General features: G+C 35.0%; 1 protein-coding gene across 3 annotated transcripts in view; it reads left to right on the top strand.

Annotated features, from left to right (window-relative positions):
• The window catches only part of INTU (inturned planar cell polarity protein), a 56,245-nt gene that overhangs the window by 36,895 nt on the left and 6,155 nt on the right, over positions 1 to 13,195 (top strand). For all 3 annotated transcript variants that reach the window (XM_076337254.1, XM_076337253.1, XM_076337255.1), the window contains exons 6-14: positions 91 to 180; positions 747 to 824; positions 1,638 to 1,827; positions 7,180 to 7,233; positions 8,626 to 8,688; positions 9,735 to 9,956; positions 10,490 to 10,912; positions 11,446 to 11,543; positions 12,279 to 12,468. In XM_076337254.1, the coding sequence (XP_076193369.1) occupies positions 91 to 180; positions 747 to 824; positions 1,638 to 1,827; positions 7,180 to 7,233; positions 8,626 to 8,688; positions 9,735 to 9,956; positions 10,490 to 10,912; positions 11,446 to 11,543; positions 12,279 to 12,468 (1,408 nt within the window). The remainder of the gene's footprint in view (positions 1 to 90; positions 181 to 746; positions 825 to 1,637; positions 1,828 to 7,179; positions 7,234 to 8,625; positions 8,689 to 9,734; positions 9,957 to 10,489; positions 10,913 to 11,445; positions 11,544 to 12,278; positions 12,469 to 13,195) is intronic.

Raw genomic sequence — 13,195 nt, 5'->3', positions numbered from 1 at the left:
TAAAATACATATAAATCATTCTGGCTTATAATGGCGGTCTTCTATAACATCATAGTTTTAACAGAAGTACTGCTTGTTTAATTTTTCTAGTTCCTCCCTTTTCTTATGCGGAAAACTGGTTCAAGTTGTTTACTGGAAAGAGTCTGACAAGCTGCTTGTAATTGGCCTTCCTGAAGAAAAGTGAGTTTCAAATAAAATGCTTTGTTTTCCTTTTAATTTTATTTTGTTTCCTATTACATGTCCTCAGATTGTACTCATATCAAAAAAGCAAGAAAGGGAGGGCTTGCAATGTACTCTTTTTACTATAACTAGTTTCTATACCTGTGATTCTACCTTCTTGATTGACTTTGCATCTTTTGTACATCCATTGTTACAGTTTCTTTTTCATTTCCTTTAAAGGGAATAAGGTCTCGTTAGATCTCAGAAATACATGTAGGCTAGAAAACAGTAATCTTCAGTGTTTGGTAAAGTCAAGTCCCAGCTAGAGACTGCGGAATAACAGCAGTAATATTACGTATTTATGTGTTGTAGGAGGACTTCCCCAACCCAGCCACCCCCCCAGCTTTACCACTGTCTCTGTCATCATGGGCAAGTCACTCAAAGGAAATCTCTCATACAGTCCAACGAAGAAATTTTTGTTTGCACTGTATCACTTGTTAAGAATAGAGCTCTTCAGAAGATGCCTATGCTTATTCATAGTAAAGATGTTATAAACATAGCTGTACGTTTGGATTTTTATTTTTTAGTGTGCCACTTTCTCAGTTGAGGAACATGATTGACGATGTTGTCAGGACCTTGAAATTTATGTACAGTTCTTTAGACAGGTGGGTTCTTTCAAAACTGTTTTCTTTTCAGTCACTAATTTTTCATTGATGCTCACTGAAAAAGACAGCTAGTAGCATTAATTTTAATGTTTACATGGAATTTCTTTGCATGTTCCTTTACACTTGCACAAAAAACAGAATTCTGTTCTTTGTGCCTTTTTGTTTCAGTCTTAACGCTCGTAAGACTCTTTAAACAGTCTTTGTTACTTCAGAAAGTTTTGTCCTTGATTAGGTTAAATCATTCACGTAATCTAAGTCACTGTGGATGTCAGCAGCACTCTGCAAATGTTATCCTTTGTGCTAAAGCATTGTCTGTAAAAGGTACATATGAATCAGTGTTATATTTTTAATACAGTAAACACTCCAGATTTCTCAACTTTATTTGGCAGAGTGACTTTCCTTCTCTGCATTTGGAAATCACCCAGAAAATTTTCAGTCTGACTGTAACCTAAATAAAATTGCCAAGGTAGGCTATTCATATGCTTGCATTCAGTTCAGGGTTAAAGTGTGTATGCCACAGAGAAAGAAAAAGAATAATCTTAATTTCTAGAAGGATGAAGCTGATCATTGTCTCATCTTAAGTTGCTCTAAGACATCTACTATCATACTATACTGCTTTAGTTTTTTCTTTGTTTGTAGGTACTGCCTGGATATTAGCCTAGTGGGTTTTTTCATGTTTAAAATGAATGTTAAAAAAAAAAAAAATCCAAATGTAGTATCATGCTGTAAAGAGACTTCTGTAATACAGAGGGTTATATAAACAAGCGGCAAGTTTCTCGATGTTATTCTAACTCGGAGTTCATGTTTGTTCAGTGCTTTTTGCCAGGTGGAAAATGTTTCTCGCCTGGATCATTTTTTCAACCTGTTCTTCCAGCGTGCGCTTCAGCCTGCAAGACTCAAGTCAAATGCCAGCCCCAGTGCTCAACACTATGATACCTGCAGTGCATTATTCCTAGACAATCTCCCAGGCTTGCGCTGGCTGACGTTGCCTCAAGAAATCAAGGTAATGTCATTTTCAGGTCTCTCTAGAAAAACTTGTATATGAGAGGCCAGAAAATTGATGCAGGTATCTTCTGCTGTTACTGTGTAATTTACGTAAGTGCTTTGCCCATCCCATACCACCTGTTTTCCTACAGGATCCTTTATTTAAGTTTGGAACTACACAGTCATTCCCACAGGAAACAGATTGCTGTTATGAGTGTAGTTTGGTGACTTTAGAGTTATCCAGGAAGAGAACATGATGACAAAGAAATTAAACTTTATTTAAAAAAAAATATATATATATACACACACACACACACACATATATATCTCTAACAACTAGCATATGCAGTAGGGAAAGCAGCCCCTGGTATGTAGCTTTATGTTTGATTCTAACCATTTAAGTATTTTTCCAGGTAGAAAATATTACTCCAGAAGCCCATGTGTAACTTGTAATTTAGGAGAGTTATAAATGGCTGTTGCAGAATCAAAATAAATACCCGTACATCATTTGTTTGACACCATACAGGTACAGCTTTTCTGCCCCACTTCACTGTGTCTGGTTACCTCCCAATTAGAAATTGAGTTGTGCTTTAAGCAGTAGTAAGACAAAAGCTAGGTCACAGTAAATAGCATTATAGCTTTCAGTCTTAAACCTCATTTTCATGACTTGTAAGAAGTTAAAATAGGGATCATTAGGATAATTATTAGGGAAATAATTTTTTTTTAAATAAAAATAATAGATTTTATATATGTGTGATGCATAATCCCTGCCAAGTCTTCTCTGAAGTGGTTTTTCATATATGCTTGATGTGCATATTATGAAATATATGCATATTATATATATATATTATATATGCAATATATATTGCATATATATATATTGCATATATTTTATATATATATATAATACATGCAATTAGAATTGATGTTATTAGACCAAAATACATAAAGGTACAATTTGAAACAATTGTAACAATTTTTGTACAAGAGAAAATCATCCCAAGGAGATTTCAGCAGTGGAGTTGTAAGACCAACACGTATTTCATTTATTCAGAAATTTATGGTATTAAATTGAATTACATATTTATTTGAATTGCACAAAATGAAAATTGAATTCAGACTGAATTATGCAAAACGAAGTCTGCAACAGGCGTTGCAACTATAGAAAAACTTTGTCTCACTGGGTGGCAGATTCTATAACAGTTCCAGCATAGTTTGGCTCTGCATAGATAAGCAAGTCCTCGCCCTGCTGTACAGTAGTTGGCAGACAAGCTTATTATAATACCTTTTATCAATGTAGTAAGTTCTGCAAAGTGAACAGGATACAATCCTCGGAGAATGTAGGGGAAAACTTTTATGAAATTACATTTAGGACAAAAGCTGGTAATTGTGTCTTATGTACAGAAAGTTCCTCTGAAATGTTTTTTCTCGTATGTTTTTTTTTTTTTTCCCTGTTGTGTATCCAGATCATCTTGCAATCTGTTGTCTTTTTTTTTAAAGCCCCTGTGGATAATTTTGTTAATTATGGTGTCAGATGTATTCTTTAATAACACAACTGTGTATGCATTTGTTTAGAAACAAACCAGAAGACTTCCCTTACTCCTTCAAAGGACTTGTAGTTTCCAATTTTTTTCTCTGTTTTCATGTTACAGTTTGTTATAAAGTGATTTAGCATCAGTGCCTAAGGGTTATGTGTCCCATGTAAAGCATTGCTAGAACATGTTTTGATCTGACAGTAGGTTCAGGTGTAGATAACTGGGTCTCGCTAGGTGCAGTTTGCTGCTTTATTTTCAGTTATACTGGAAGTACAGAAAGCTATGTGTACTTTCAAGACATGGTGATCATGAAATGATGCTTTTAAGTTTCTCATCAGAAAGACCTTCTGGGACTTTTGAGTGGCACAGAGTAGAAGAAAGCTCTCTTTTTTGTCTTTTTTTTTTTTCTTTTCCTCCTCCCCCAACCTACTCCTATTTTCTTTGTTTTCTTAAATGAAAAGCTCTATTCTTGGAAGACGGTACAGTCCACTTGGATAAATAAAGCATCTACAAGAAATTGTTTTGTAGAGCACTAAAGCAAAAATTTAAGCAGGGCTGAAGATATTATCAGTACCCTGGTTCTCTCCTGGCTTATTTTTTTTTCCTTCCAATTTCTGTAATCTCATCAGTATTAATGTTGTTAGTATTAAAGTTGTTATTCCCTTGTAAGTTTTATTCATGTTTCTTATTTTAATCCTATAGAGGGGTTTTTTCCTAATTAGGTTTTTAGCCTCATAGCAAAATAAGGTTAAAAATGAGGCAAAATGAGGCTTCTTTACTTTATTGAATTTATAGTGACTTGGGGTAGCATCCATCTCATCGCCTTTTAGAGCTATGATATAAATGACTACAGTTGAGGTGCTAATCCTGAACTCTTCCTATTATTTAATGGGGAAAATCTGGTGCTTTAATAGTAATTCAACTGCTCAACTTCAGCTGTTTACTTTAGTGTTAGATGAATCATGCCTTAGGACTCCTGTGACTTCATCTGCCTTAACTATGAAGAGAACCTGAAGTGAAAGGACTAGCTCAAATAGAGAATATCTACTCTGTAGGTATTTAATGAAATGCAGTCTCATTCAAGGAATTAAACATATGACTAAGTCACTAATTACTATTTAAATCTGCTGGCCTTTAATGAGACAGATACATTGTAAAATTGGACCTCTTTTTCTATTTAGAGCAATCATTTGACATATAATATAAAAACTCTAATTATGATTCCAGTTGAGAAGGTAATTTTCCATACAGCACGTATACTTAAATTGTAATTTGATAGTATTTTCTGTATTTTCCTTCATTCAAGAAGTGTTAGATATCAGGCATTGTAGTGAGGCACAATGGACCGCTTTCATTTCACTTCAGGGCCTGAAGTGGTTGAAAGAAAGATTCACTGCATTTTCATTGTCCATCCTCTTGAACATTAGTGAACCTAGGATTCGTTTTTTGCCTTTGTGATTTTTTAAATATTTTCAACTCCACAACTAGGAAGTTATTTTCCATATCATGTGGAGTTGTTTGCATATCATATTTGAGTCAATACGCATATGGCAGGTTTTACAAAATTTCACAGGAAAAAAAAATTTCATTAAGATGGAATGATGCTTAGAATATGTTAGTCTTGTCATGGTAGAGTTTGTTTTTTAATGAGTATTTGCCATGATTTAATGCAAATGAAACAGATGGGAAGTTTTAACTGAGAGTTTTCTTTCATGGATAGACCCAAAATATCTGTAAGCTTGTACGTAACGTAGTTAAGGCTAGTTCTAATTATTAGACACTGATTCTAATCTGAGCTGACCATAAACTCCATTATCCAAACTTATTTCATCAGCAACAACAAAAGAAATGAACATTGTACTCACTGAAAGTAAAGAGGCTGTACGATGGCAAATTGAAAGTGCTTCTCAGAAAGGCTCTGCAAAAGGACTGAGTTTGGATGTTCAAAACGACTTTACTTCTGCAGTGGCATATTCTTTAATTTATAGGGTCTTTATTTGAGGATAATATTAACTAGGACTTTCCTGGTTTTCTGATTTTTTATGTTTAATAAGACCTCATGTACAATTTTCACAGAGGTGTGTTTGGAGGGGAAGGGATGAAGTGGTAAGTCTTTCAACTTTACTATTGACAGGGTTTGCAGAATTATTTCAGGTTTGCTACTGTTCAGTAACAGAAGTTGCCGTGGACATTGCAAGCTATGCATCAGTCAGTGCTATTCGTTACCAAACAGATTTCTGTTTGCTGGTGTGGCCTTCTCTCTCTTTTCTCCGTAATATGAATTGTCTTCTTTATCTTTCATATCAGACTGATAATGATTTAGTTCTTTCCACCTTGCCCTGTAGTATGTGTCTAGATACATTTTTGCTAAATGTGCTTGTAGCCAATGTGTTTGCGATGACTTCAGGCAGACTTCTGCTTTTATAATATGTACGTATGAACACCCTGTTATATATGTTTTAGCTACAGAAGTACATATTTATGGAGTGTCTCAGAAAAGTTTCTTTCATGTCATAACTCCAGAGCTAAATCTACTATCCAGGTAAAAAATGTAGAGGTGTGCACATAGTCCTGTAACGCTCCATAACTGAAGGGAATAAAACATTTATGCAAAACGTAGTTGTAGAATATGGTCAGTCAGCAACCTAACATATATTTGAAATGCGACTAGTTCACCTCTAACTGTTGTCACACATCTTTTTCCTATCCGGGAAATGGCACTTTTTTTTTCCTTGTACTATTTGGTGATCAATTTTTTTTTTCTCCGTGCTTTTTTTCTTTTCTTTTCTCTCAAGTTTCTGTAGAGAGACTCTATTACGCTTTATTCTCTAGTCTAGCTTGCAGGTCATTTCTTTCTTGTAAAATTGTAGGTTTTAAAGGGATTTAGGAAACAACATAGTTGATATTTATGATACAGACATCGCTTTCCAAAATTGTCTGAGATCATCCACATTTTCCAGAAAAATTTTGGTTTTGCAGAAGTTGAAATTTCTGGTTAAGTTTCGGTGAAGATGTTTAAATTCTGTAAGGAATATAAAACTAAAAATGTCAGTTCTTTGTTGGGCAGAAAGCCATTTAAATTTTAACTGGGGAAAAGCCGAGAGACTGGTTAGCTGTTGACTGCCAACAGCCTCACTGACATTCCTCTGTTTGAAAAACTGGCTGTATTTCAATTAGAGGCAGCCTGTTCATACAGCCCAAGAAGTTTGTAATGATGGGGTTTAGGTTCTTTTCATTAAGCAGCTCGTTTATGTCATGAACTTCAGTGCCTAGTACCATGTTCTTTAAAGGAAAATATTTTTAGTAAAACTTATATTAACCAACAGCTCTTGTAGTTAAATAAGCAAGCTTAAAGCGGTTTCAGTAGAACAAAGATAATGTGTGAGAAAGTTTTGGTGATTTCCATAGAGACAAAAACTAAATCCATTGCAAAAAAAAATTTCTAATAACTCAGCTGGATGCAATAGCTTGCCAGATTTCAGAGTTGTCTCTAGCCTTCAAGGGGTAGTCTCTAGACCTCATGTTTTAAAGCACGCTGAAAGTAAGAGTGACATCTCCTTTATACCGAACAGTGGGTTCAGGAGGCACACAAGCAGAGAAATTTTACAGTTTGAAAGAAGAGGGAAGTACACAGCAATTAAGAAGGATTTTTCTTTAATCTGATGAATTGAGGTGTTCTTGATGTTTGATATTACTACTGAAAAGTACGTGCAAATTTTTGTCCATTCACTTTGTGAACCCTAATCTTCTGAGACTAGCAAGATAGTGAACTATGCTGTTATTGTAAGTTAATGTGTTGGAAATCTCTATCAAAATGTACTGTTTAAATATTTCAGATGGAAATTGACACAGCACTGAGTGATCTGGAAGCAGCTGATTTTGCAGAGCTGGTAAACATTTTATTTTTGTTGTTTGCATCGCACAGTATCTCTTTGCTTTGGTGTCATATTCAGCAGTTTAAAAAAGCACTAATTCTAAACTCATCCACTTTTTTTTTAATCAAGTGGGAGTCAAAGCAAAGGTATATTGAATTATTCTTGTTTTAAGATAGCTCAATTTTACCCATTCTGTTTATCCTGAATTTCTCTCCATGGTTAACATTATAACCGTATTATAATCCTATAGGATTAGTCACTGAAAACCCATGATTTACTGTAATTTAAGTCCATGGGATGTCTACAAGGACACTCTAATTTCAACATAGCTGATTGTTGTTACATTTCTTTTTTTGTATAGATAACTGTCTCCTTCCCAAGCAATTGTGAATAAACCTGAAAACTTCTATGGAGCACTGAGAACTTACTTTTCCAGTTTACAGAAAGCAATTAAAAGTTATGCATATTTTTAATACTGTTAAAGGAGGGGATAGTAATTTACTTGCGTATCACTTGCTGTGCATGCTCTTTACTGCGCTGTATAGGGCAGTGAGGTGTAAACATATTGAAATTTCAGTTTTACTTTCTAATGAAAGAGCTTTCTTAAACTCATGTTCCAGAACAGTTACTTTAAAATTATTTTCTGTATAGGTATATTATAATTGAGCAGAAAGATAACTTGTTTGATCACATATTTAGCGTAACAATTTGGGACATACATGTTCTCAATTACAAAAGATACTTAACAATTCTTAAAACCTAAAATACAAGGTAGGCAGACATATAGGCCCATCTTGCAAATGAATTAAAAAAAGAATCACTGTACTAAACGACCTGGATGATGATTTACAGAAAGCAATGTTTATAAGTTGTAGTTTATTGCACAGAAATTGATTGCACCGACTTCATTTAAAATACACTATATCCATCTAAAGATAGTGTTACTAATCTGAGAGCACTGGGCATCTAAACTAAAAGATCAATGAATGGGTATATTTTGGGTAAAATGTCAAATACTGGAAAAAAATGCTTTGACTTGGAAGTTTGACTCTAGGAGGGCCTCTGGTGTCAATAGTTATGCTTCAACTACTTTGCTGTTAAGAACTCTGAGAATTAGCATATCCTAACAAAAACGGTTTATGGACAGATAAGAACTAAATAGGAAATCTGTTATTTTGAGCTGAAAATTGTTAGAGAAAATTGTACTGACGCAAAAATCAATAACAGAGGCTAAAACCTTGGTATTTCACTTAACTGTTCGGTATTAACTGCCGTACTGATAATAAGAAGTGGTCAAAAATGAAAGTATTAAATAAGATATCGATAACAACTGACTGGAATTAGTTGACTTGCATTTGGTAAATAAAATTCTGAATTAAAAATTATACCATGCTTTTTTTCCCACAGTCTGAAGATTATTACGACATGAGAAGATTATATATGATTATGGGCTCTTGTCTCTTCTACAAGGTAGTATTAGTGATTAAGGCCTAAAGATTAGGAAAATGCATCTGGAAATCTAACCCAGTCATGGAGTAACTCTTCTCAGAACCTCACAAATATGAAAAACATGTATGACTGCTTTAAACATGTATTTCTAGTAACAGACCTAAAACTCATACACCGTAACAGAAAAAACTGATGTCAGGCAGTGATACGTACTATATGATCAGTAAGAACAAAATACTTGTTTGCAACTGCCTTATGAGAATCTTGCGGCGTATGATCGAAAGATTGGAGAGAGACAGTAATAAGAAAGTAGTAAGAGTCAATTCAAGTGAGACTGTATGATATTCTAATAGGAATTTTTTTGTTCATTGCCATTTTTGAATAAAGAGAACAGGTCATCTATCTTTAATCTGTCTTTAAATCAAAGACTTGAGAAATTGGATTGACAGCTTTTTTCACTTTGGTCTCATTTGTAAATTTATTTATCTTGATTAAATGTAGACAGTGTATTCAACAGTATAAAGGAAGATAACAGCCTTTGCTTTAAGGAAACTTACATTTTAAGGATTTTGTCATGCAATTGTTCTTTATGCTGATAGTGTTATGAGACTAAACTGTTAGCACAAATGGAACTGCACAGTATCTACCATGACAGCACTTTAACTGTAATGCCCTTAGTGCTAGGTATCTTTTTTGGAAATCTTATTAATTCCAGTGAAAGCTCAGTATTTTTGGGGAGAGAATTAAATGAGAATTAAAGCACCTTAACTCTGTAGCTGTTTTGCAAGCTGTTAAAGCTATCCATTTCCCAGCTCGCCTTTGATAACTTGCATATATGCTGACGTTTTATTTGTTTATATTTCAGTATTTTGATTCTTCAGATGTGGTGCAAAAGCTCAGTGTTATCTGTTGTACAACTGTATACCAAAAAATAGTCTCTGGCCGGAAAGCTTACAATCTGAATGCATGTGGAGCACAGATATCTCTATATGAAAAGTACTCTTAAGTGATAAGTGGTGGTGTTGTATTTCTTACTGAATACACTTCCTTTTCTGTGTTTAATTAAGGGTTACTTGATTGGTAATCACTTGCCAAAGGAAGATCTTATTGATATAGGTTTATATTGTCGGCACTATTGTCTGTTACCCTTGGCAGCAGAACAGAAGATTGGTCAGTTAGTGATATGGCGGGAAGTATTTCCACATCATCATATAGAGCCGTGTGAAGTTTCAAGTTTTACAGGATACAGGGAACCTGAAGCAAGATACTTTTTACTGATAGTTGGCTTGGTAAGTTAACATTTCCAGTCTGTTGTTCAGCAAGATCAACACTTTCCATGCATTTTATTTAGTAATTTTACAAAATACTCGTATTATAGCTGTTTCATGGGATAGAATTTTTCAGAGTAGCATTTTTCATATATTTGTAAAGCTTGCAAGTTTAAATATAAATTCTCATCATTTTTATGCCTTTTCACTTCGGTTGAAAATGGTTTTACTTTCATGATCTTGTATTTTCAGACAACTCATTTCAGGAATGTGTTTGGTTTTTTTAAATGTGGACTTTTTTTAAAGCAAACCACTAATGAGTTTGTAAATGATAGCTTTTACGTTTGCATGATTAACTTAAATAACATGATAACAGAAAGATCTCCTTGGACATGATTTGATTAGGAAAAAAAAAAAAACCCTCCTCTGGAGATGAGGAAGGAATGTTGAATATAGTGCTGTATTTTGCCCAAGTATCAGATGAGACATAAATATAATACAGCACATACTGTGTATTAAACCAAAGGCTAATGTTGCTACCTCCATGTTTACAGAGACACTTTATGCTGTGTGTCCTGCTAGAGGCAGGAGGCTGTGCATCAAAAGCTATTGGGAATCCAGGACCAGACTGTATATATGTAGATCAGGTCAAAGCCACTATACTTCAACTGGAAGGAATAGATGCCAGCATAGAGGAAAGGCTAGATTCTCCATCCATTCCACCTTTATCTTGTGCTGACTGGTTCCTTCCTGCAACACGTGACAAACTGGAGAGCTTGACCACCTCACCCATCCTAAGTAAGCTACAAAATACTTCCAAATCAGTAACCACTCCAGCAAGCAAAAGGACCCTGTTTGGTGACTCTTCCTTAATGACACGTAAGCCGAGCCCTACGAGAAACAGTGGAGGACCTGACCACGGTAATGAAGGTCCTGCGGAAGATGAAAGCAGTAATCCACAATCTGTAGTGGATCAGGTCTGAGAACAAAGACAAAGAGAACTGATAAGGTTCTGGTGGGCTTGGGGGAGGTGGCAATTCTTTTAAAAACTCACTCAAGTACCCTTTTTTTTTTTAAAAAAAAAAAGCATACTATAAAAGAATAAATCTAAGAGCCCCTGGTTTCAGTAGAAAATACTTCTGTTGCCTTGGGAAGCTTTGGGTCAGCTTCAGAGCCATCACATTTTTTTATTTTATCATTGCTTGTAAATATTTAGATTATTCACATGACTGAAGTGGGCACAGCTGCATTGGAATCAGCAGAAATAATTGGAGAATATCCCTAAAATAATAATGGTGTAAACATAAGTTACCAGAACAAATTGCTGTACAGTTGTAGAACTGCTTTTAACCCATTTCAGTCTAAAATAGGCTATAAAGTACATTTGATGCAACTGTTTGGGCCTTTTAAAAAAATGCTACATTATTTTCTAAGTAGGTGATTTGTTGGTTTGATTCTGTTCTTTCGTTAGCTGTGTTTTCTCAGTTCATCTCTCTGCTTGTTTTTTCAGGCCACTAGAAAAAAACATACCCTACCAAATCCATTTCATTTAGGAAACCTCAAAAAGAACCTTTCAGAGAAAGATACAGAACTTCTTAATGCTATCAAGTAAGAAATTATTTTTTATTATTTAATTTTTAAGGCCATACTTGGGTCGTTTTTTGAATATGCACATATCACAGAAGTTCTTGCATAATTTTATTCTAACCAAAACTTTGCTATGCAAGGATTCTCAAAAGTGAAGCTCTTAAATGGAGAGCTTAATTAGAAAAGATGACTGTTCTGCAAGAATATGTCAGTAGAACGTCTGCGCATGTCCCACATATATGTGACCTTGGAATTTCAATAAAGAGTTTTTGGACCACACATATACCTTGTGCCTGCCTCCCTGCTATCTCTTGGTAGGTGTACAAAGGACAAAGAGGCCATGATCTTCCCAGTTCCCACTTGTTGCTTGTGACAGCACAGTCTGTGCTGGTGTTTTGTTTGAGCTCTAAAGAAAGCTTTCCCTTCCCTCCCCACCCCCAAAGCCTCAAAGCTTTTATTTCTCCTTTCCTTTTTCTTTTTTTGGTGAGAATTTTTGAGAACACAAGTGCAGTACCTAACTGTACCATCGTTTTTTGGTTTGTTTTTTTTTTTTAAATTGAGTATTAACAGTGCAAATTAGCATGATTTCCTTGGTGTAGAAATAGGCACCTTTTGAATGTCTGTATCCATTTTCATACTCTACTGCAGTTACCAGAAAAACAAATCTGTCTTAAGAAACAAAAGTATATGTTGTTTAACTGACATTTCTTTCAAAATTATTTTAACATTAAATGATTCTTTTTTTTTTTTTTTAAGGTTGACATCTGGTCCTGAGAATACCCTCTTCCACTATCTATCTTTGGAAACAATGCAAGGAATCTTTATTACTCCAACTCACAAAGAAGTAGCACGGCTAGGTGGCTCCATCCACCCTCAGTTAATTGAGAATTTCTATCGTTGCTGTCTTTCAATCCGTTCCATTTTTCAGCAGTCCATGAGGAAAGAAGTATGGAAGCTTTGGTTTCTGTTTTTCTATTTATATTCTCAACTCAGTATTTCAAGATTGTTTTCAATTCATTATTTAAATAGTTCACTAGCAGGTGTATTTGCACATGTGGTGTTGTTTTTAAAGCTCCTGATATTTTTACTGTTATGGGCAGGTTCTTTCTCTGACCATCCAAGCAAGTATGCATGCAATTATGGCTCGCTCTCCCACCAAAAATGCCCTCAAAATAAATACTCCATGCCTCCAGTATAGTATTTTCTTACTCTGTTTCATATTAGGACTGTTGTTTGTAATTTAGCAAAAAGTTTCATGCGCTGGGTTCAAGAACTGTAAGTAGCAAGAGAGGGGTTTTTTTAGCCATTTGAATGCTAGGAGGGGATTTCAGATTGGCAACAAAAGGAAGTTTAGGCCCTCTTTTTTTCACAGAAAGTGTTTCATATGAGCAGTGACAGTGCGGTTTCCCCTCACTGTGCTGTCAGTGTGCCTGAACAATGACCTGAAGAGGGCCTCTGACAGTGAGAGGGTTGTTCATTCTTAGTGTCTTTGGTCTCTGTGCTACCGAAGATAGCTTATACATTTGCCATCCACTAACGTCTGTAACCGTTTGTTCACATGGATGTCAGTCTAAAAGAATACTGGCTATAATGATCGATTCCTTTTAATTATGCTGCCAGATCCCTTGGATTTTAGATTAGGTGGGATGCCAGAATAGGTAAGGCTTTTTCCC

Source organism: Aptenodytes patagonicus, chromosome 4 (genome assembly GCF_965638725.1).
Source record: "Aptenodytes patagonicus chromosome 4, bAptPat1.pri.cur, whole genome shotgun sequence".
In the NCBI taxonomy this organism is placed as follows: Eukaryota; Metazoa; Chordata; class Aves; order Sphenisciformes; family Spheniscidae; genus Aptenodytes; species Aptenodytes patagonicus.
This window is presented reverse-complemented; position numbering and strand designations above follow the sequence as displayed.